The following is a 21,900-nucleotide window of genomic DNA, read 5'->3' on the forward strand; positions in this document are numbered from 1 at the left end:
GAAAGAGATTGCTAAAAGCATTGTATGAATGTTTAAAATAGCCTAATTGGTTAAAATAGTTAGCCAAAAGCCTAATGGATACAATGTTAAAATATTGAACTAAAAGTAATGATTACATATTCAAAATGGTATAATTGGTTAAAATAGTTAGCTAAAAGACCTTTTAGATAAATTGTTAAAATAGTTTTCTAAAAATAATGGCTAAATGGTTAAAACGGTGAGCTAAAAGTAAATAGTTATAGTTTTAAATACTGGATAAACGGTTTAAATGTAAAAGTGGTATGAATGGTAAACTTGACCAAACCTACCGTAACATTAATATTTCAATTGCATTTTTGTTTTTACGATATCCACTTTTATATCATTAATAGTGTTTAAATAAGATACATTTGGAACATGTGGTGGGGTGGTGTCGATAAAGGGGTTCTTGAGCTCATTTCATTTGTCGGGGCTGAAAGGTACATCAGACAAAAAGGGTAATGGAACCACTGCATCAGAGCACAATAACATCATGAGAATATCATCTACCATTAATTCCCAGGTGTAGTAATTGATAGTCACGATTAGATGGAGAGTTGATTGTCATCAATAATAAATGGTGTCTTTGTTGTCTGTGTGTGTCTGTGTGTGTGTGTGTGTTTCTGTGTGTCTGTGTGTGTGTGTGTGTGTGTGTGTTTCTGTGTGTCTGTGTGTGTGTGTGGTGTTGGAGAACGCTCCAGGCACTGTGGTTTCAAGTGTTGTTTTCGGAGGCCAGAGGAATGGCTTATTCAAACGCTAGGGTTATCTGAGGTGACGGAGGCAACATTTCACAGAGAAATGATATGATGCAGAAGGTGTATCAACATGTAAACTTGTGAACCTCATCATGAGACTAAATAACAAGTTACCTCCATGTTAAAATGTCTTGACTTCAGCTGACCCTGATGATAACTTCTCTTATGATACAAATGCATGCCTGAGACAACATGAACTTCTTTTATACAATGTTGCTAAAAACATGATTCTCTGCTCTGCACACACTGTCTTCTTCAGAGCTCTGTTTTATTAGTATGTGCGGCATGTTGCCAGCGTAGTCAGCCTTACCATCTTGACTAACAGGATTATATGCTTCAAGAAGATTATTATAATTAAAATCTTTTGGCAAAAGTAATGTACATGCTAATCTATACGTAGCATTGCTGTATTGCCCACCAAACACTTCTGTTACGTTCCTTATTGATACAAAAGAAAATCTGTAATGCTTTCTATTGTACATGCGTTTTTGAGTTCTTGGTTAAGAAAATGAAGATGCACATTCATGAGTTGTCTCTCTGTGTCTTCCAGTCTGTGGTCCGAGCATCGACATCCGAAATGAGATCAGCGAGTTCAAGCGGCTGGAGAACTGTACGGTGGTGGAGGGCTACCTGCAGATCCTCCTCATCAACGACAAGACCAACAACATCCACCAGGAGGTTTTCCGCTCCCTCAGCTTCCCAAAGCTGACCGTCATCACCGACTACCTGCTGCTGTTTCGCGTCTCGGGCCTGGACAGCCTCAGCATGCTCTTCCCCAACCTGAGTGTCATCCGCGGGCGCAATCTCTTTTACAACTACGCCCTGGTGATCTACGAGATGACAAGCCTGAAGGACATCGGCCTGTACAACCTGAGGAACATCACCCGGGGGGCCATGAGGATTGAAAAGAACCCTGAGCTCTGCTACCTGGACTCTGTGGACTGGTCTCTCATTATGAATGCTGGGTTCAACAACGTTATCAATGGGAATAAGAAGGCAAAGGAGTGTGACAATGTCTGCCCAGGCATCATGGAGGATAACCCTCTTTGTCAGAGGACGTCGTTCAATGACAACTATGACTACCGCTGCTGGACCTCCAACCAGTGCCAGAAAGGTAACCTGAATTCCATGGTGTTTTACTTCATACTTTATCCCAGCAGAAGTGGAGAAAGAATAAAGCAGCTTTAAAGGTGATGTTTGCTAAATACGGTTTGATAATGGCGGCAACATTTTGTGATACAAGTCCAGTAAATGCGGATGTGACTTTGATCTACGTAGGTGGTTTCCAGTCTTATAAACATTCTGAAATTGGGCATTTTTTCACCAGCGAACAAATCCCATGAATCTATGCAGTGTTTTTCCTTCATTTCCGTCAGGCTGCAGGATTGTCCACGGGCCAGTGCAAACATTTCCTCTCTGTTCATTATAGAGACCTTGTCTTTAGATCAGGCTATTTGTGGAGTGAAGGATGGCTGCAATATAGAGCACCGGGTATTAGAAAGGCATACTCAGTTGAGGTTAAAGCAGCTCTGCCAAGAAATGAGCTAGTCTACCTGTCTGGACCATGTCAGTTAAATATTTGCCTTAGGGACTTTTTGCAATTTATGAAAAGGGGTATATTGAAGAATTTGGGAGAGGGTCATCCTTGTTTAACTTTGGCCGAATGGTAGGGTCATGCATTTTTAAAAACGGTTCAGAGTAGGGTCATATCATATATAGAAATATACATTCCTCTCGATCTGCTGGTTTTTAATTTAGTTATCTTTATTTGTGCTCAGTTTGTCATTCGTACCTCAAGACAAGTGTTTCAGCTTGTGGCAACATTGCATATCTTCACGCTCTTTCTCTCTCAGATTTCAGAGTGAGAGACAGCTTGTGCTTTTTTGATTTAGAAATTGGGACAACCAGATCAGTTGTCTCGTGCCTCTTCAGCACTACTGTAGAAGACAGTTCAAGCCTTTGTAATGTACTTCTGCAGCCTGTTTGACACAGACAGACTAAGCTGAGCTGTTGATGAAATGTTCAGTTCTGTCTGACATAAAATCCAAGAATTTTTAAATATCATGTTTCTTGGCTGTATCACTTTTCATGCAGCTATTTTGAAGATAACAAGCTCCTAGTTGTTTCCTTAGGCTACATTTCTCAAAGGGTGCAGAGGGTTTGCGAAGGTCATTTTTTATCAGAGGTTCAAGTTCCTTCACAGACTACAATTAATAATAAAACATTGCCCTATCACAAACATTCAGAAAAGTCTATTAACATATCTTTTAAGGAATTAAATTACATCAATGGTGCTTTAATTTCCTTTAGACTCTGTCAAAGTGCCAAAAACTCTTCTAGATGTTATTGTTTTGTGTGTAGAAATGGTTACTCAAAGCCTCTTTAGATGCATAATAGGAGTTATTGCCTTCCATCTTTCTGCTGCTTTGCTTTGATAGTTACAGGTGTTGTTTGTGTGTGGTTGAGAGTGTGATATCAATGCAGCAGCTTCTGCTTTATTTCCCTTGTATTTGTTTATTTTACATAGACCATTAACATATTGGGAGAGACTGACCTCTTGTATTTCCCTTTCTCTAGAGTCTGAATACCCACATTGTACCATACATCAGTGGAGTGAATAAAACGGATACATGTTTTTTTTCTTGGTGAAAAGGATTATGTCAAACTTGACTTTTGTATTGGCGTAGAAAACTTGTTTCAGACTACTGCTCCGTGCCATTTTCTCTGTCCTCTCATCTGTGTGAAATAATGGTGGGAAAATATTCCTCCAGCCCTTTTCTTTTGAAGACCTGTGTACAGCTCCCGTAGTTGGGACTCTCAAACACCACCCTCCTTCACCCCCAGGGACCCCGCAGAGCAAATAGTGGAAATTAAGTTTGCGTCCTTTCCCTAGTGACCACGTCTGTCTCTATAGAAAAGCTATGGTGTTTATTGTTGTTCCTCTGTTTATTTATTGGATGCCTAGACTTGCCGTCGCTCCCTGCATGTTGTTATCAATGCATTGAACAGTTTTTTGTTCAAAAAACAAAACAAAACATTCCTAAACCTTTTTCTTCTTCTTCAAAATACTGCATTGTGGATGACCTTCATCTCACGTCTGCTCATCCCACACTAGATACTATGTAGTGTTTTGTGGTAAAACTCTGTTGTTCTCACACGTCGGACTTGAGAGTTCACTTCTCCATGAGGCCGAGGTCAGTGTAAATGCATTCATCTAGAAGGCCCTGAGGTCTCAAGGCTGCAGATAAAGGCTTTGGGGAGCATCACAGTGGGGGAAAAAGGAGGAGTTGGTGAAGCAATAATAGGACAGAATAAAGCTAGAGCTCTGTTAATATTCCAGGCTTCATGCACAGATAACATTTCCCACCCCTATCTTTTGAAAGGTTTGATGTGTCTACCTCTCTCCTTCCTGTTTAAGATTCCTCTCTCCTCCCTCCACCCCTCTGCATAATTGTCTTGTTTTTCTCCAGTACAGATGTTCCTTCAAGGGCATTCAGTGGTTTTGTAGTCAATATGGCCCGGCCTCCTCTTTAATTACACTACATAAAGAGGGAGTGCTGTCTGCCTTTTAGCCTCTGGGCCTTCTAGTTCTTCACAGGGCACAAAACTTCTCTTTCCACATGTTTGTCCACCTACCAGATACTGTTTCCCACAACAGTTTGGGGTATATTAGATGAGAGTGGAATGTATATATGATCCAGGTTAATGCTGCGTTTGTGGCTGGATGGAAGTGAGTGGGAGTGACCGTGTAGGGATGTGCAGATTGGAGCAGAGGTTCTAGGTGCTTTTTAGTGGCAGAGAACGATGCGTAGAGAGGCCCTGACGGAGGAGCCGTACACAGGAGGAGGGGCACTGAGGGGAAATGTTAGACAAATGTCAAGTATACAAGCTTAACAGCAAGCTCTCGCTAAAGCACAGTGCTTGAAGGGTTGAAAAATGCCCGTCACTCCCCTTGTTTTTTTCATACCTCCTCCTCCACCCCCTCCACGCTTCGCCTTAAATCTTCCCTGCCGCTGCTTTCCCCCTCTTCGTACACGCTGTCTGTCCGTTTCTTCTTCCCTAGGGTTCTCGACTTCGCTTAGCCTCAGCCTGGATCTCGTCTCTGATTGTCCTTGTCGGTTGTTCTGCCGGTGTTTCCTCCTCTATTTTCACCTCAGTCTTTTCTGCAGGGCTTATCAGGCTCTGTTAACAGCTCTGGCTGCAGATATCTCTCCGCTGTTTACTTGTCAGGAGACATTCTTTCATCACTGCAGTGGTCATAGCCAACCGGCTTGTTTGGCCAGGCCCTGGATCCTTTGACACCGCACGCTGTTTGCTTTGAGTTTTGGGGGATCCCGTGACTAAAAACTGTCTGGCCTGCTTCAAATAGCCTCCTCAGGTCTCTGGGTTTGCTGCAGAGAGGCCTTCCTTCTGTCCCTGAACCTGAGCCAAAGCCAGATAGACAAGAGGCTTTTAAAATTAGGCAGACGAGCAGGAAAGCATGCTGCTGTGTCCATGCCCAGTCTAGGGGCAGGTTTGTCTTCATTGCTCCACAGTGAGGCACACACTCTCTAGTCCTCCCGTCGCTCACATGCCTTCTTTATGTGACAGATTATTAACTTACAGTATGCTGTCGGATTTAAAAAGGAACATCATGTCCTGAATGTTGCATTATGTCAGAAGTCAAGTCTGTCTGTGAGTGTTTCATGAATAACATTTCCAAATACTGAAATCTACCTTTGCTTTTTGAGAAAGCAATACTGAGGTTGAAAGTTGCGCTCTGTCAGTTTGCATTTTAGCGTCTGAAGTTGTAGTTGTGTAAGGTGAAATTTGACGTAAGGAGACCTGCTGTCCTGTTATGCCACAGACAGTCTTTGCTCTGTGTGTCCTTGTACTGAACCCAGAAGAAACATAGCAGAGCGAAAGCATTTTGGAGCCCCGGCAGTTGGGAGAGCTCTCCACCCGCCCGGGAGACTTTTGCATTTGATAATATGTTTACTCCCTCCTTGCCAGAGACCCACTTGATATCTCTGGTCTGAGTGCTCTGACCTAAGGCCACTTCACAGCAGGGTAAAACAGTTTCTTTTAGAGGATGTAGGGTAAGCAGGTTTATACGGTCAGACAAAATATTTTTTTCCCTACTCTTTCTGTTATCGTTTATTTTATTTGTGGTACTTCTACAGTGTGATATCTTTTGATAGAGTTTTTTTTATCTTATTTTCAACAAATGAAAGAACCAAAACACACAATCTGTCTTGCAATGCTGACTTCCCTCCACTATTTATGGCACTTAGCCCCAAGGCCTTTGGTTCCTACTTAAGATGTCAATCTTTAAAAAGGAGTCACAAATAAATTGTGTCATTTACAACCAAAAATAATAATTTTCTTTTAAAGCTGGGCACTCTAGATTTTAGCAAATGTTACTCAAACAGGAGGAAATAGTGTATTTTTCACTTTCAGTTTTATTTTCAGTTAAATTTAGTGCATTAGCAAGTATTTCTGCCACCACAATGATGTATGTGTGATCGCCTCAAAATAGCCGACAGCGAGTGGCAGTGGTGGATCTCAATATTGTGTTATAATATTTATTGGACACTTGTGAGGCTGTGGCTACACAGACAATACTACGAGGATCAATTGTTGGTTTTGGTCTTTCTTCAGATTTATTGACAAAATACACAATATCAGGATGCTTATCTTTTAAAACCGCATCCAACTAATTGTTAATAGATATTTTTTTCTGAAGAAAGATGACCTGTTGGTCATCTTTCTGGCTCTCTGTGCTAATTAATTCAGTCAAAACGTTATTGATAATAAAATATACATTAATCAGAAAGAAAACAGAATGCAAATCCTCCTTTTCCCTCAGAGGCTTTTGTAAATTGATTTTGTGAGCTCATACTTCTTATTGTCAAGATTGGTTGCAGAAAGATCGAACTGAGCAGAAATGATGCTCTGTTTGTGCTGGCTAAGAGCTAGATTTATTGATACTTTAGGTACAAGGCATGTTTGTTAAGTTGGGTGGAATGAGTCTGCCCCTTTAAGTATATAAGGTAGAAATTCCTGCTGGCTTACTCATTGCAGTTGTGAGGGGATACAGAGGGGGAAATTCACAGCACAGGCTTTATGTGCAGACTACATGTGCAGGGCCATACAGAGACTATGTGTTTGCAATAAGAAGAAGCTAAACTCACTATAGTGATGTAGGTCTATTTTGTGTTTGTTTGAGGGTGTTGTGTGCCAAGCCGGGCCGAGTTCTTATGTTCCTCTGTCAGTCGCTTTTGTTTAATCAACATTCAACAGCAGATACAAGGAAGCTTTTAAATATTTAATAGCTTTTCTGAAGCTTATCAAAGTCATGCGGTTATAAGGGCAGGATGCAGAAAAGGGCTCAAATTCCAGTCTTGACAGCCCCGTGCTTTCCTGGGGGCACATTCAGCACCATGACTCAGTACCCATACATCTGATGTTTCCACCCGGCATGAGCTACTCGCCTGCACTCTGCTCCATTTTGTACAAAGCTTAGGCAGTGTGCCAGTGTGAGTGCCAAAGAGATGGCACTCATGTCGATCAGACTCATTCATTCCCGCCTTCACACAACGACCAGACTAAAGATGGAGTAATCAGATCCATCATGTTCTCCACTCGCATGTTCCTTCTGTTCACCGGGTCACCACAGCGTCCTGGGAAAGGAGAAACTAGGCTTGTACTTGGTAACTGCCCAGAGTTTCAACACACTACTGCTGACGGCCCTTGTAGGTAACTTCAGGTGGAATGTATTCAACGCGCGAGACACAGTAGTACTGGTACTGTTTGTGCGCGTGCATGCCCTTGTCTTTATTATTTCCCCAGAGGACTGGGGACTATTGATTCACAGTGTTTCAACTCCGTGTCATTGAAATAAATACATTAGAGAAAGCAGACAAAGCTCCTTTCACGGCAGCCCTTCATTTTCTATGGGTTCTTAGACGCTTATGTCTTTTTTAAACAGTGGTCCAAGGGCAAGAGAAGCGACAACAGGCTGTAAATAGCGTGCATGCGTTTGCGTTCGAGCGAGAGTGCATACAAGACAGCTTCTCTTGTTATTTCTTTACAGCTGTGGTATGTTCTGTACCTCAGTGGGGACATCTCTGACGTGAAACATCATCTTAACTTTACATCTATCGCCTGCACGTGTTGATATCCAGATTTAAGTCAGTAAATGAATGAAAATTAAGAAAAACTTTTCTATAACAACATTTTATTGTAGTTATTTTAGCACACAGGCTGTAATGTACTGCTAGCCTTATAACGTTATCAGCAAGTCATAGTAGCATTTTATCAAGGAATAGATAAATATTTTAGGAAATATGCTTATTTGCTTTGTACAACATCTCAAATGTGTACTGGAAATATGAAGCTACAACATTTCCACACAATATGAAACCACAATTCAGTATTTATTACTGATTTAAACTAATATAATACAATTTGTTACTTTGTGAGCTTTTGCGGTTCTGGTTGTTACGTTTGGACAGAGCCAAGCTAGCTGTTTCCCCCTATTTCCAGTCTTTATGCTAAGCTAAGCTAAGTGGCTGCTGGCTGTAGCTTCATATTTAGTGGACAGATATGATAGTAGAATCAATCTGTGTTTCTAACTCTCTGCAAGAGTGTGAACATGTGCATTTCACAAATGTGTGAGTAATTAATAGTGAGTAATACAAATGTTATAGTACTCATCTAAACCACATGTTTCATAGTTGATAGTCATTTCAGCAAATTTTGGTTGTATTAGCATGCTATAAATAAAGCTATATAAGCTAATTCAGTTGTTCTTTTCATCTATCTATCAAAGACCTGTCTGTGTGTGTGCGCGTGTGTGTGTGCGTGTGTGTGTGTGTGTCTGTGCGTGTGCGTGCAATTTCTGTCTCAGTACATTCCATCTGCATCCCTCCCTCCGTCTCCTTCCCTCTCCTGGCCTTTGCCACATTTTCTCCCATCTAGGTCACATTCATAAATGTCATTCTTGGGAAGTGTTACCACCCAATGTTAGTACATTCATCCAAAACAGAGACCTTCTTCACTGAGTACCCAGAACCTGAGCCCTCTTAAAGCAAGGGGAAAAACTCTGTTTGGTTACAAATAGTTTTTCTGCTCAATTGGTTTTATTGGTTGCCTTTGGACTTTTGAGAGGCCTGCAGCACGAGTGGCGAGTGTGATTGGTCAGAATGGAATTCTTTTTGCCTCATGCTTTAATTTGTTTTGAGTTCCTCCCAAACGCAAAATTGTAACATATTATATTTGCCTCACTGCTTGAGCAGAGTGTGGTCAAACTCATGAAAAGCCACAGACACGTGTTGACTGCTCTTGCTAACTTTTAATGTCAACAACAGTGTCTTTCTCTGCATAATTTCTATTTGATTATTTCAAGTTAGCAAAGTTCATTCATGATGACATAGTTATACAGTGTGTTATTGTCCATGTATGAACAGCGGGGCTTATTGTCCATTGATGGCGAGTGCCGTGAGTTTATCCGACTCCTGTCCTCTGTGGCCTACAAAGGACTCCTCTCAAAGCACTGACAGATTGGCCTCTTTTCCTAAGTTTCCTCTCATAGACTTGATTGACTAAAATAGGACCCATGTGTCATGCTGCTAGCCTCCAAAGAGACCGACTGACACTCTTACACACAAATACACCGATACTCATGCACTCCAACTCCTCTCTCATGTGCCATCCCTCTTCGTTTACACATTTTCCTCAACTTGTGCCCAGGTTGTGTGTGTCAACTGTGACTGTGCCTGCTGTGTTCGATTATGTGTGTGCTTGTGAATGTTTGTGTCAGCCCAGTGTGTAGTGTGTTTCCAGCCTGTTTGATGCATATTTGAGCCTCCCATCGCCTCTGGTGATAGGCAGCCTGCTGCCTCTGGCTGTACAGCTCTGAAGCCGTGACTCATTCTTTGCTCTTACCACTCATTCATAATTCTGCGTGAATATATAACTTCCTCTCACAGGTTGCTCTGTGGTAGGTTCCCTTCACCCCTGCTCTAAAAGTCAGGAAGGATGAGGGCTATCTCTGCCTTTTTTAGTGACAGCTCTCACAAAGGTGAGAGAAACGAGTGCCCACACCTGCTGCCTCTGCCTGCCCTTGACGCCTGAGCCGTGCCTCTGTCTGCGTGCCCGCATGCTCCGCCGGTTCTATCCCTCTGTATAGCGCAGGCCAGACCAGCCCTTTACTCACTGCTGGGCTGGCTTGGCAGTGCTCCCTGGGAGATAATGTGCCATGCCTGCAAGTAAGCTCTGGGAGCATGGGTTAATTCCACAGTGGGGAAAAAAGAAATCTCATGCTGACAAATCTCTCCTGCAGAGGTGAGGATGTACGCTGGCATACCGCAGGGACAGGAGAGTATCCTGCCTTGCCAGAATAGTTAGTCAGGTTCACTGAGGTCACAGAAACACTGCTCCTCTATTTTCTTCCCCTGTTGCGTGTGTGTGTGTATGTGTGTGTGTGTGTGTGTGTGTGTGTGTGTGTGTGTGTGTGTGTGTGTGTGTGTGTGTGTGGTAAGGAGGCGAGGGGGTGGGGGGATCTGATCCCTCCACACATGGATGAAATGTGTGTTTCTTTGAAAACGGATCCAATTCCCAAGGGCATGTCAGTGTGTGTTGATGTGGGATGTCCTGTTTTTAAACTTAATGACCTTTAATGAAGCTTTGGTACTGAATAAGCTGCCAGGTACACAAGAAGTTTGAATAGGCATATATCTTATAATCATATCTATAAAAAGGTATTGTACAATAAATAAAGAACAGTTAATGTATCCTGTAGCAGCTTAGCTCAGGATGAGTCATCCATCTAATGGGTGTGTTTTGTGTACTATCTATAAAAGAGATATCAAGCAGGCCTCAGCGTGCTACCGGTGTTTTTCCGTCTGTTCTTTTTCGGAGCATGTGCACAATGAGGAGATGAAAGAGCATCATAAAATTACAAAGGGAATCTTATGAATTACACCGCTAAATGAAATGTCTGCGACAGCAACAACACTTCCCCTCAAATCCTTTCTTGAAGTTCCCTGTTAGCCAGCATGAGTATTGACGTTATATTAGCTCCCAACTGAATTTTCCTGTCAGCTTTTTACAAATCTTCCCCCGTATATCTTTCAGTGTCAACAATCCATACAGCAGACTGGCTTGTCTAATATCATTAGTGGGCTTTCTGTCAATGACTGAAAAATGACCTTGACCCTGTCTGGTGCATCACCTTCCTTCCTCTCCGCAGCTTGTTTTTGTGGGATCCCCAGGGCCTAGTGCAGTTGTCAGCACGCAACCTAATGGGCACAGGTGGCTGGGGCTCCTCTGCCTTCTCCAGCCCTCTTGGCATGACTCTCTTGGCAGACCGGCAGCTCCTTGGCCGGCCGCCTCAATGGGCCACTCCAACACAGCAATCACCAGTTGGTGCTTTGTCAGCATCGGGGTGGCCCTCGATGAAATATGGGTCTCAACTCTGAAATATGGCTCCTCCTGTAGAGAAGTCCAGCAGCGTGTGATGCAATATAGTGCCAGAATCCTGTGTGTATTTCTTCTCATTATATATTTATGTGACGACGACTCTCAAAGTGATGACATGTTGCTGTGTCATCCCGGCTTCTCTCATCCCTGGCCACAGCGGAGCAGAGTTCGTGAAGGGAGGGGGAGGGGGGGGGGGGTTCGGTTGAGGAGAAACTGTACAGCTGAACTGCACCACGCAGCAGTCTGACAGCGGCTTGTTACTGTGTCAGATAAATATAGAGGTCTCTGGAGCTCCCCACTGCAGCTCTATCTCTGCCTGCTGCTGGGAGGGGGGGAGGGAAAGGCCACGCCACCTGGGAGCTGCCACTATCCTCATTCATCCTTGCTAAATTGGCTTTAGACTCACAGGACATTAAAGATTATTCTGACTCCATGGTGGCAGAGAGGGTAAGGTAAAGTGACAGGACAATGTTGTCTGTTTGCCTGTAACCCCACAGGACACCTGCATGACAACACAGTGCTGACCCATAATGAGATCATCAGAGAGATTTGTCATCTCGGCTAGGGCTGCGCGATGTGGTTAAAATCAATATCATGACAAAGATTTGTCCAGTATTTGTATATATCACAATATAGCAACTGTAATCAAAGTGCCACATAAAATTTGAAAATGAGTTTTTCCCCCCCGTTCTTTTCTTCCTGTAAAAGAAAGTCTCTCATTTTCCTCCAGTTAAACCAGTTCCTTCACGCTGTACTTTTTATTATAAATATATAAAACGACTTTTCGGTTTTGCTTTCCCCCACTATAAATACTCATTTATACCCAGTGTCGATCAACACAAACTCAGGAGTATCCTGGATAATTTAGTGATCCAAATCAAACCAAATCTGTAAAGCTAAATACCACAAGTAAGAATTTTTTTATTTTTTTGTAAATCATGAACGTTGTCAGTTGTCATGGAGACAAATCTGTTGAAATGCAACCTTTAGTAGCTATTATTATTTAATTCGTAACACTTTCATTCTTGCCCTTGAAAATAGTAGTTTGACAACTCAAAGTCCATCTACAAGTTTCTTTAGTGGTGCTTTCAACTATATTGCATGGTCTTCATCATCTCGAAAACGCTAGTAAAGGGACTTGGGTAACTGCTTTGGGATTGTGTTATTTTGGTGAACCAACCCTTTTAACTGCAATTTTCTTGGAATCATTAATTTGGACAATAGAAGTTTGTAAAACGATAACATGACATAAACATATCATCATAACACAATTGAAGGATTATAAGTGATAATATTGAATAATATCTCAGCCCTGTTTGTCTGTGTGTGTTTCCATACTATGTATCCTCCTTTGGCAGCCTGGCTCCTCGGGTCTGCTGCTGATGGAGCAAAATGGATGCTTGACGGGGGGGGGTGGAGGTGCATTAGCACTCCTTTCATCTGGTACGTCCTCTTGCGCATTTGTTGATAAGCGTCCAGAAGGCCTTTTGAAGTCCCAGTCTGGACACGTCCCCCTTCAGTTCCGACGCCATCCTCCACCACCCACTCCCATTAGTGCATCAATTACAGAGACGAGGCTTGCGGGGCTTGTTTGCACTTGAGTATGCGTCAGGAATCATCTTTCTCTCTGTGGCTGTCTGATAAACATGACAGACACTAGCCCACAGCTTGCATGTAAACAACGCCCATTCTCATTCATATTTTATTACTCACTCATTTACCGTACCATCTTCCTCGCTGTGGTCGCCAGCTTGCTTTAGCTTTTGTTGTATTATACCTCACCGTTGAACTGTAATGTGGTTTAAAAATGCCATGAGTCGCTGTTGATGAGTAAGTTCAAATCCACCATGCGTGTGTATTTGCAGTTGTGGTCCGTGTCTCAGCCCTTCCCAGCAGTGAGACGCTGTTCTGTCCTATATGTAGTGTTGTGAGCACTTTTCTAAAACAGACATGTACTTGCTTGTAAAAAGCTTGTTTTGGCATTCCACCTACCTCCCTCCATAATATATGGTATTATCTTCCAACCCTTTTCTTTCATTCTCCCTTCCTCTGCCTGTGTGTGGGTTAATGACACTGATGCTTCTATTTAGGAAAACCCCTCGAACTTCATCCTGCTTTGACTTTCTCTGTTGTTTTCTCAGCCGGTAATAGAGGGGCCGCAACACTTTAGTTTATCTGCTGTTTACGCTCGCAGCTACAGTATGGACGCACATCAAAAATATCAGTTTTTGGTGGAAAGGAATGATGCCTTAATGCGGTAGGGAGGCAGAAACATAGAAAACAAAGTCATGGTTCAAGTTCAAAAACATTAGCATGTTGTTCTTTCTGTACATGAAAATAGCCTCATGTAAAGAGGACAGACACGATCCTTTTGTATATATCCAAACGCTACATTAGTGTAAGCTGTCTTCCGCTACAGTGAACCAAACTAAGAAGTCTTTTGTTACTTCTCTTTTGTTACTAAGGTCTCTATGAAGGCAACCCTTTGTATGTTTTATTTACTGTACAGGGTGTAATGCTATTCTCCCCCCCCCCCCTTCTTTGTCTGATTTTCAAATAGCAATATAACTTCATGTTTAGAAATAATACAATAGCTGAATCTGAATGGCTATTTTGAAACATTTACATTCCAGACATGCTTTTGACATTTTTCTGTTTGTAAAGCTTTATCCAAATCGGATTGGAGGCCATAACTCGGTTTGAGAGCTCAAACACAAAAGAACCGGTTTTCACCATGTTAGCACGACAACTCTTAAGGGTCTTAGATTAACTCAATAAACTCAGCGTAACACACCTATGTGTTAAAACCTATATGCATTTAAACCCCAACTCTAGATGTGTTGTCATCCTGAAAACTAATCAGGGGCAGGGAGGTGTGCGAGAAGGTGTGTGTGTGTGTCACCGCCTCCCAGTATGCGTATGGCATGTGCTCTATGTACTGTATGTACTGTATGTACTGTATGTATATATGTGTATGCATGCCTGTAGCATGCTCAGGCACAAAGTAGCTTTTGTTCAAGGAACTGTAGCATTGTGACGCTAATATTTCTGCTCTGCGTATGCCGGTCGTTCTTCCGCACTGCAGAGTACAGTTTCCTCGGGCTCAAAGTTGCATGCATGTACGGGATTTCCCCCCCCCCTCATTTCTTCTGCTACATGCCATTTTTCAAATGACTGGCTAATTTTGTTTACATCAGAGTCATTAAGGAGCGTGATCAGCTTGTCAGCAAGCCAGTGGTTCGAGCACAAAGACCATCTGCATTGTGCCACACAAATAGACAATGGTTATAAATGGATATCATTAGATTAAACATGAAACACACCCCCACTTTCACCCTGTTTATTGTGCAGTGCATGTTCACTCATTCTGTGCTACTCTCTAACTGTAACTGTCGAACTGTCTGTGCTGTAACAAGGGTCTTCTCACAGACAGTGACCACCCCCTGAATGTGTGATGAATTTCATCTTAAGTAACGACACACACAAGTTCACACACTTGAACATTCATGCTTGCATGTATTAACGCGGATGTATAAACACAATGGACCTGTCTACATAGATGTTTGAGAGTTTGAGAAATGTGTGGCCCCTTAAGTTTCCTGCATGGGGAAAGTCGACGATAGGTGATCCAGTGACAGTTGAGTAGAAAGAGTGCTTAGCCTGAGGCTGAACAGAGACGTCCACAAGCCTGATATTTCCCCTTGTGGTGGTGGGCACACACATCACAACACACTTTGTTCGTAGCTCAAGTGAATTCAGATGGCGAGCTTGGGTTCTCATTTTATTCCCCTAGTCAGACACAACTCCCTGTAGATCCTACAAAATCTAAACAATACCAAATAATGTCATTCTTATGTAGAGTCTAGAAGAGCATGTGGAGATTGAAAGATTAACAGGGCATATTGCGCTTTGGCTACATTGTGCTAATGTAATATGATGTATAGCCTTTACCTGTTTTATATCTTCCCTGTTCTGCAGGATTTTAGAGAGTAGTATCATGTAACTGGATATTACAGCATGTACTATCTACCACTTTCTAATAGCTCGTTGATCCTTCAGATGTGTTCATTTAGTGGCATTCATTCATTCACTGCAGTCACACTGGGAGCATGCACAAAGTAAAAAGTAAGTAAAAATGGAGTAATATAAAATGAACCAGAACATAACATGAACACATCTTAAGCCACTTACTTGACACTGTTGACCAGTTTTAGGTCACGTCGTATCTGTAAAAAGTCAGGTCTGACACACTGTAGCGACTTCGTTCATGACAACACGCCAAATTTGCTCTCATTTGAAGCATACTGCCAGGTTTACTCTATCAACTGAACCTCAACTGGCCGTAGCCTGCTTCTCTGACCCACTATGACTTTGCTGGTGCATGAGAACAATAGAAAGAGAGAGTGCTGGAAGTGAAGAGAGCGTGAGACGGACTTCATTTTATCACTGAGGTGTGGAAAGGTCTGTGAATTGCGACATTAGCACTGGAGAATCCATAACTCATCTTCAAGCACGGCGATGAGAGCGTTGGGTTCAATGGGAGCACTTCTTTGGACCATTATGGATCATGTCTGAACATGTGAACTCTGGCTGGCAGATTCATCTGATGTCTGAGGCAGGACTACATGTGCTTGAAGATAGTCCTAGGTGTACAGACTGTGTGGATGAGTCAGATTGTGAGCCACTGGGTTGGCACCAGAGGCATGACTGACATACAGAGGAACAGTAAATTATGCTGGACTCCGGCCTACTCCCTGCAGCCGGGGTATTATTCGCATTCTGTGCCTCTGGAAGGCCGCCTGGTCATAAAAACAACCCAGCTGCCCCCCTCAGCCTGGTGAAGGGTTAAGGTGCCATATAGAATCACAAACCTGGAAGTGTTAACACCTTGTCCTGCACTGGCAAATGTTTTAATTAAGTGAAAACCTAAAGTGGATAGTGTAATTACGCAAGCTTGATGGCCTAAGTAAAGGGAATATTTCAGACCACCAGGGATGCTTTTGAGACTTTGACCTTTTCCAATCACTGCCTCACTAGAGTTTAAGGATTAATAACTGTTTTTAAGATCGTGGAATTTGTGTTTAAGCATTTTATTAAGAATCTTCTTTTGGAGGATCACCTCTGTGTCATTTTGTTTTTGTTGTCTTTTTTCTCTCTACACTAAAACCTCTGTTAACACAACCCTTAACCAATCTCCATTCAATTTGTGGCCACACTACAAATCTTAACGCTGTATACTAAAATCAACTAAGTGATGCTACTACAATATTTGTTTCCTTTTAAGCCACACAGCAGCACACACTAGCGTTTTGGGATTTATTTTTGGGACGCAAACATCTAGGAAGTTACTACTTCCTAGCGTTTAAGTACGTGCTCTGCCCTACGTGCTCTTTGGTGCTGCCATGGAGACGACCACCTCTGCATTCGGAGCGTCACTTTGAGCCTGCGGGTGTCAGAAAATGCTGCACATAAGCATGTGTTTACACTCTTGGCTCCGGTACAGTGGGAGGAAGCAGCCTCTCGGGGCACAGCAGAAAAAGGCAGCGCTGCAACCTCTTTTTTTAAGTGCAGCAACGGAGACGCAGCTCCTGATTTATAGAGTGAGTATGACCTGGGCGGGTCATGTTCTGCTAGAGAGGCTGGCTACTGGAGGAAGAGAATGAGTAGAGTGAAAAAGGTTCTCATATCCCACACCCAGCATTGAGGTCACATCCACATTTACATCTATATAAGACAAAGTCAAGATCAAACAAGTCTGTCACCCCCATGGTACCAGCAGTAACCCCACAGCTTTGATCTATGACCGGGACAAATGGTATAGCTTCCCCTCAACTAATCACCACCAGCCTAGGCTGTTAAAACAGTGAGTGGAGAAGGAACTGAAACGTTAATCTAAAAATCTTTTCATTTACCAGCCAGAAAATTGGAAAATCTTTCAGTCAGCTATATTTGTGTATATGTGTGTGTTGTATTTGTGTGTATATGTTTGTGTTTGACTGACAGAACTGTGGAGTAGGGCTGATGTATGAGGGTGACGCATGGAGACGCCGATGAAAAGCATCTCTGTCTCTGGCGTGTGTCTGTAATTGCAACAGCAGCATTGTGCTGGGAAGTGTGTTTGTCTGTGACATTATTTATTTCGCTCTCCTTTCATTTTTTTCCTGTCAACTAAGTGACACACCCATTCCAGGAATCTCTGGTGGTTTTACTGACTTTAACTTTCTTATGTAAACACTTACCCTATGAATGGCCCAAATTAGGGTTGTTGTACTTCAGATTGATTCAGGATATTGGCGACAGGCCACTGTGGGGATGGTCTACAGCGTGGTATTTTTCTGACATCGCTCAATGGAGGAGGTCTCGCATGTCTGCCTTTGTGGTGGAGAAGGCTGTGTTTGTTTCTGTGTGTGTGTGTGTGTGTGTGTGTGTGTGTGTGTGTGTGTGTGTGTGTGTGTGTGTGTGTGTTAGGAGGTGGAGTAAGGGGGAGGGGGGAGGTGGGGCCTACAGAAACAACGGCGACTGCTCTTTGGTCTGTCGCCTGTTCCCTACCTCTTGGCAGTAAACTTGATCAGTGAAGAAAAATACACGCTATGCTTTTACAATGCAGGCCTTTGTCTCTGGTCGGCATCGGAACCATCAACCATTTTGGAAATAGTTTCCAGCTTATTAAAATGCTTCCAGACCGTGACTGTTGAACCAGTGAGTTTTCCAGTTAATTGCTTGGCTTCCTTCTCCATCTTAGGTCTGTCGTGGGCATCCTCCGAGAGTAAAGGCTTTCTGATTGGAATTACAATGTTGAGGCTGCCGTTGTCATCTCTTCTGATCTCAGACAACAGAAACACATGTGATTTATTGTTTCAAGTCCTTTACTTATCTCTCAATCTTCCCTGCCTCCATGACTTTGATGAACTGTGAAGATCATAAGTTAGTTAAAGTGTGGCCTCATACCCTCAACAGTTCTCAGTGTCATTGTTCTACCTAAGTAAGCTGCGCTACTAAGCAGAAATGAATTGGCCTTTTTGTGCTGATAGCCTCTTACAAGTGGCCATTTATGGTCTGTTAGTTTAGTTTGGACTCTTTATAGAAGTCAGTTAAATCACTGACTCTATTAGGCAATGCAGTGATTCTAGAGTCATTGCACTGGCAGTTAATATTGGACACTCAGCATCTGACACGGGGCTAGTCGGATCAACACTAAACACAAGATAGCTCCTCATTGTTTTCTAAATTGAGAGTGGAATTGGGGTTAAATTGAGAAAGTAATTAGATTTCTGTGTTAGAATATTGGCACCGTAGTGTTTTATTTAATCTGAGTATCGGTTATCATTGCTGCTATCACTTCTGAATTGATCCCTTAGAGGTAATAGGTGCATGGCCCCTGTGTTATTGGATCCAGTGCCTTTCATTGCTCATCTGGGCAGCCTTTACTCGCTGTTAACGGCTCTCCTCTCTTCTCCTGCCGAATGTGTGCCTGTGTGCACGAACAGCAAGAACCATAAATCTACTAATTGAGTTTTCTAAAGTGTGCTGCTCCATTACATTCATGGAAGAAACCAGGAAGAAACAAGAGCATGTGGATGTTGAAAAGAAAAGTCTCTACTGTGATTTCATTGGGCTGATGTCTTTCACAGCCTTGACTGGTCACTTGTGGCTTCTGTTGCCCCGCAATCTACCTTAGCAGTACTCTGATTACTGATAGACTTCCTCGTCCTTTACAGAATCAGAATGTACCTCAAGCAAATATTATAAACAAAGAAGACTCATCTTACTGTCTAAGAAATTATATTTTAGCAGGAGGACTCTTAAGCTTCCCCATATCTCTGTCTGTCCTGTAACATATTACCCCGTCAGCCAGGGTTACTTAAGTTCTGTCTTGTGGCTGCTCTCTCTGTTGGCATCCTTGTTGCATACTGAAGATTCCTCTGTCTATGAAAGAGATAAGGAGGGGGGAGAAACAACAGTAATGAGGAATGGGGGATGCCAAAGAGGGCAGACAATGTGCATATTCTGTTAAACGAGCCAATTGGTATTGACTCAGGCTTACTGCGTATTACATATTGTCACAGTGTCTGTATTATTCCCTCGGTGATGTCATGTCTGCCTCAAGAAATTGTCTGTTGGTCTTAATGCCCTGTATACGCCTTAGTTAAAGCTTGTGTAACACACAGACAGTGCTTTGCTTTAAATGCTTTTGTAGGGCACAGCATGTGGGGGGTTGTTCTTTTCACTGTCTGACCCTCACAGGGAGAACTGGAAGAATGCCTATTGTTTCCTCATCACTTGCTTTGTCTGATAAACTCTAGACCAACTCTATAGCTGAAAGCTGTCGACACTCCATCACCAAACTCTCCTCCTTGTGTTCTTACCCAACTCCCATCCCATACACGTTCTTCCTCATTCTTCCTCCTCCTTCCTGGTCTCTTCCTCCTCATCCTCCTGCTGATCTTCCACCGAACAGCTGCTGAGCTGGAAGACCTCCTCTCAGCCTGTGGGCACTGTTGGCCTCCTTACCCAGGATAAAAAAACAAAAAAATGCCTGGGTCGTGACAGGGATTACATAAAAGACTACTGTCTTTGCTGTCAGGACAGTTCATTTCCACTGTTACAAAAGGATAACACCATATCGCTTTTATGTAATGTCACAGATAGGAGGAAGACATAACCCCTGTCCTCTAAAACTTAATTTCTCAATCCACTACGTTTCAGCATGTTCAGGCCTGTGGCAGCTCAATAGCTTTCCTCCATGTAACCCCCATTCACTGGATCAGTATGGTTAAACAATGTAAGCCAGCGTGCCTACTGGGTGACTCATTACTTTTTCCTTGGGTCATTTTCCCCCAGAATACCATCAAGTGGAAAATATGGATGAGTCCTCAAAGGCTATGTTGAGTTTTCTTTGTAGACACCAGAGCTTTGTGAGGCTTTGTAACAGCGGATGTCCGGCATTTACCACCATACACCAGACCAGCAAGAGAGTCTAAGGTAAAACAGCTTCTGTTCAAGTCTAGCTGCTTTCCACTTAAAGCCCATATTCTTCAACATGCTTTTGTGAGGTTATCTAAGGCAATCAAGAGGCACGCGGCTCAAATAAAGAATGCATGACGGTAAGTGATCCGCTGAGACGTCACTCAGCTCAGCTTTTACAGAATGCAGTGTTTAGCCCATAAGACCCCAACAAATCAGGGTATTTTAAGAAATTCCACTTCTTCTTATTCCTCTTAATAGTCTGACGACACAACTATTGTTTTTCTCTACTTAAGTAGGATTATTGTGCTGTATCGTAAATGGCCATATGAGCTTGCCACACAAACACTGCACAATCTGCATAGACACACTGTTCACTGGTGTTGCTTTTCCTCTGAATTAAATGTTGTCTTTTCCCATATTCGTCGCTGACGTCAAAGTTTAGACGGGGTCCAATTAAGCTCAGGCGTCGCGTGTGGGCTAAGCTTAGAGCTATATGGGCTGCTGATGGTTTCTATATGAAGTCGAGCAGTGGGTAATGATCCAGCTGTGTTGCCGTCATTGCTCTTGGCATGGACACCTACATTCTTCCCTAACCCCAGAGATGCACAATCATGTTCTTTAGAATATCATCCCACTACGGTGTCTTCTTCAAGGCTACTTACTGACTCTCGCAGTAAGTGCCAGGTCGCCTGCCTTTCTGCTATTTCCTCCAGTGTAAATACAAATTAGTAGATGTGGATTTCTCTATCTCTCACATGCCTCACACTTCAGGTTTAATTGTTGTGTCTGTTTCATCACAGGATTTGATTAATGGGCTGGAATTTAGGTCTACTGCGGGTCAGGCGCAATTAACTGTGCTGAATTCCACAAATTTGCACAAATGTTTAGACTGTTGAACCCTTTGAAGTCTCTGCAGGGTTCTGTTCTCCTTTTGATCTGAGGATAAGTGGGATGTATGCCTTGGAACCATCTCCATTGTTTAAATCTGTAACTGGATCAGAGGTACCCTCCGGAGAAAGGTGCCATAATGATACAGCACTGCTGCACAACAACACAAACCCTACCTGCGTAGCTCTGCCACACCGTCTGCATGCTGATGTTTTGGGGAGACAGAGAATCTCCCAGGTGTGTGTGTGAGGCCATGTATAACGGCCGCACACCTGTGGCTACTTTGACACAGGTGTTCATTGCAATTCACTCCTGCTGTGTGTTTTTATCTCATAGTGTGACCACTTCACAGCCTTACCCCCCCCCCCCCCCCCCCCCTCACATGGATAGAATAAGATGGCGGGGAGAATGTGTGTGTATGACAGAGAGGTGTGTCACTTCAGTGAGCTCAGAGTCCTTTGGGCCTTCTCTGACAGCTGCAGCAATCTGAGAGCTTGAGGTAGAGTTGTGGTTGCCTAACATGGGGGCTCACCTCTGCAAGAGAGGGGGAGAGCACGAGACCAGACGCAGCCATGTGTCCATCTGACAAAGTGGGGTTAAGAGCCCGCTGCCATGTTCCATTATGAGCTTCATTTAGAGTGGGAGCAAAGGGACAAATCGCCCATGACGTATGGTCCAAACTTAGACTTTTTTAGTTGTTTCCGTAAACGTGCACGCAAGCACATTTACACAAAGGCACAAACACACTTACACAGTTGTACAAAATGACCCTGCCCAGCACACGTTGTTCCCTCCTGTGCACAAAGCA

The 21,900-nt window shown here is 43.1% G+C and overlaps 1 protein-coding gene across 1 annotated transcript in view; it reads left to right on the forward strand.

Annotated features, from left to right (window-relative positions):
- Window positions 1-21,900, forward strand: part of igf1ra (insulin-like growth factor 1a receptor) — a 72,944-nt gene that overhangs the window by 7,969 nt on the left and 43,075 nt on the right. The window contains exon 2 of the mRNA XM_029434070.1: window positions 1,324-1,887. Coding sequence (XP_029289930.1) covers window positions 1,324-1,887 — 564 coding nt within the window. The remainder of the gene's footprint in view (window positions 1-1,323; window positions 1,888-21,900) is intronic.

Source organism: Cottoperca gobio, chromosome 6 (genome assembly GCF_900634415.1).
Source record: "Cottoperca gobio chromosome 6, fCotGob3.1, whole genome shotgun sequence".
NCBI classification, from domain to species: Eukaryota; Metazoa; Chordata; class Actinopteri; order Perciformes; family Bovichtidae; genus Cottoperca; species Cottoperca gobio.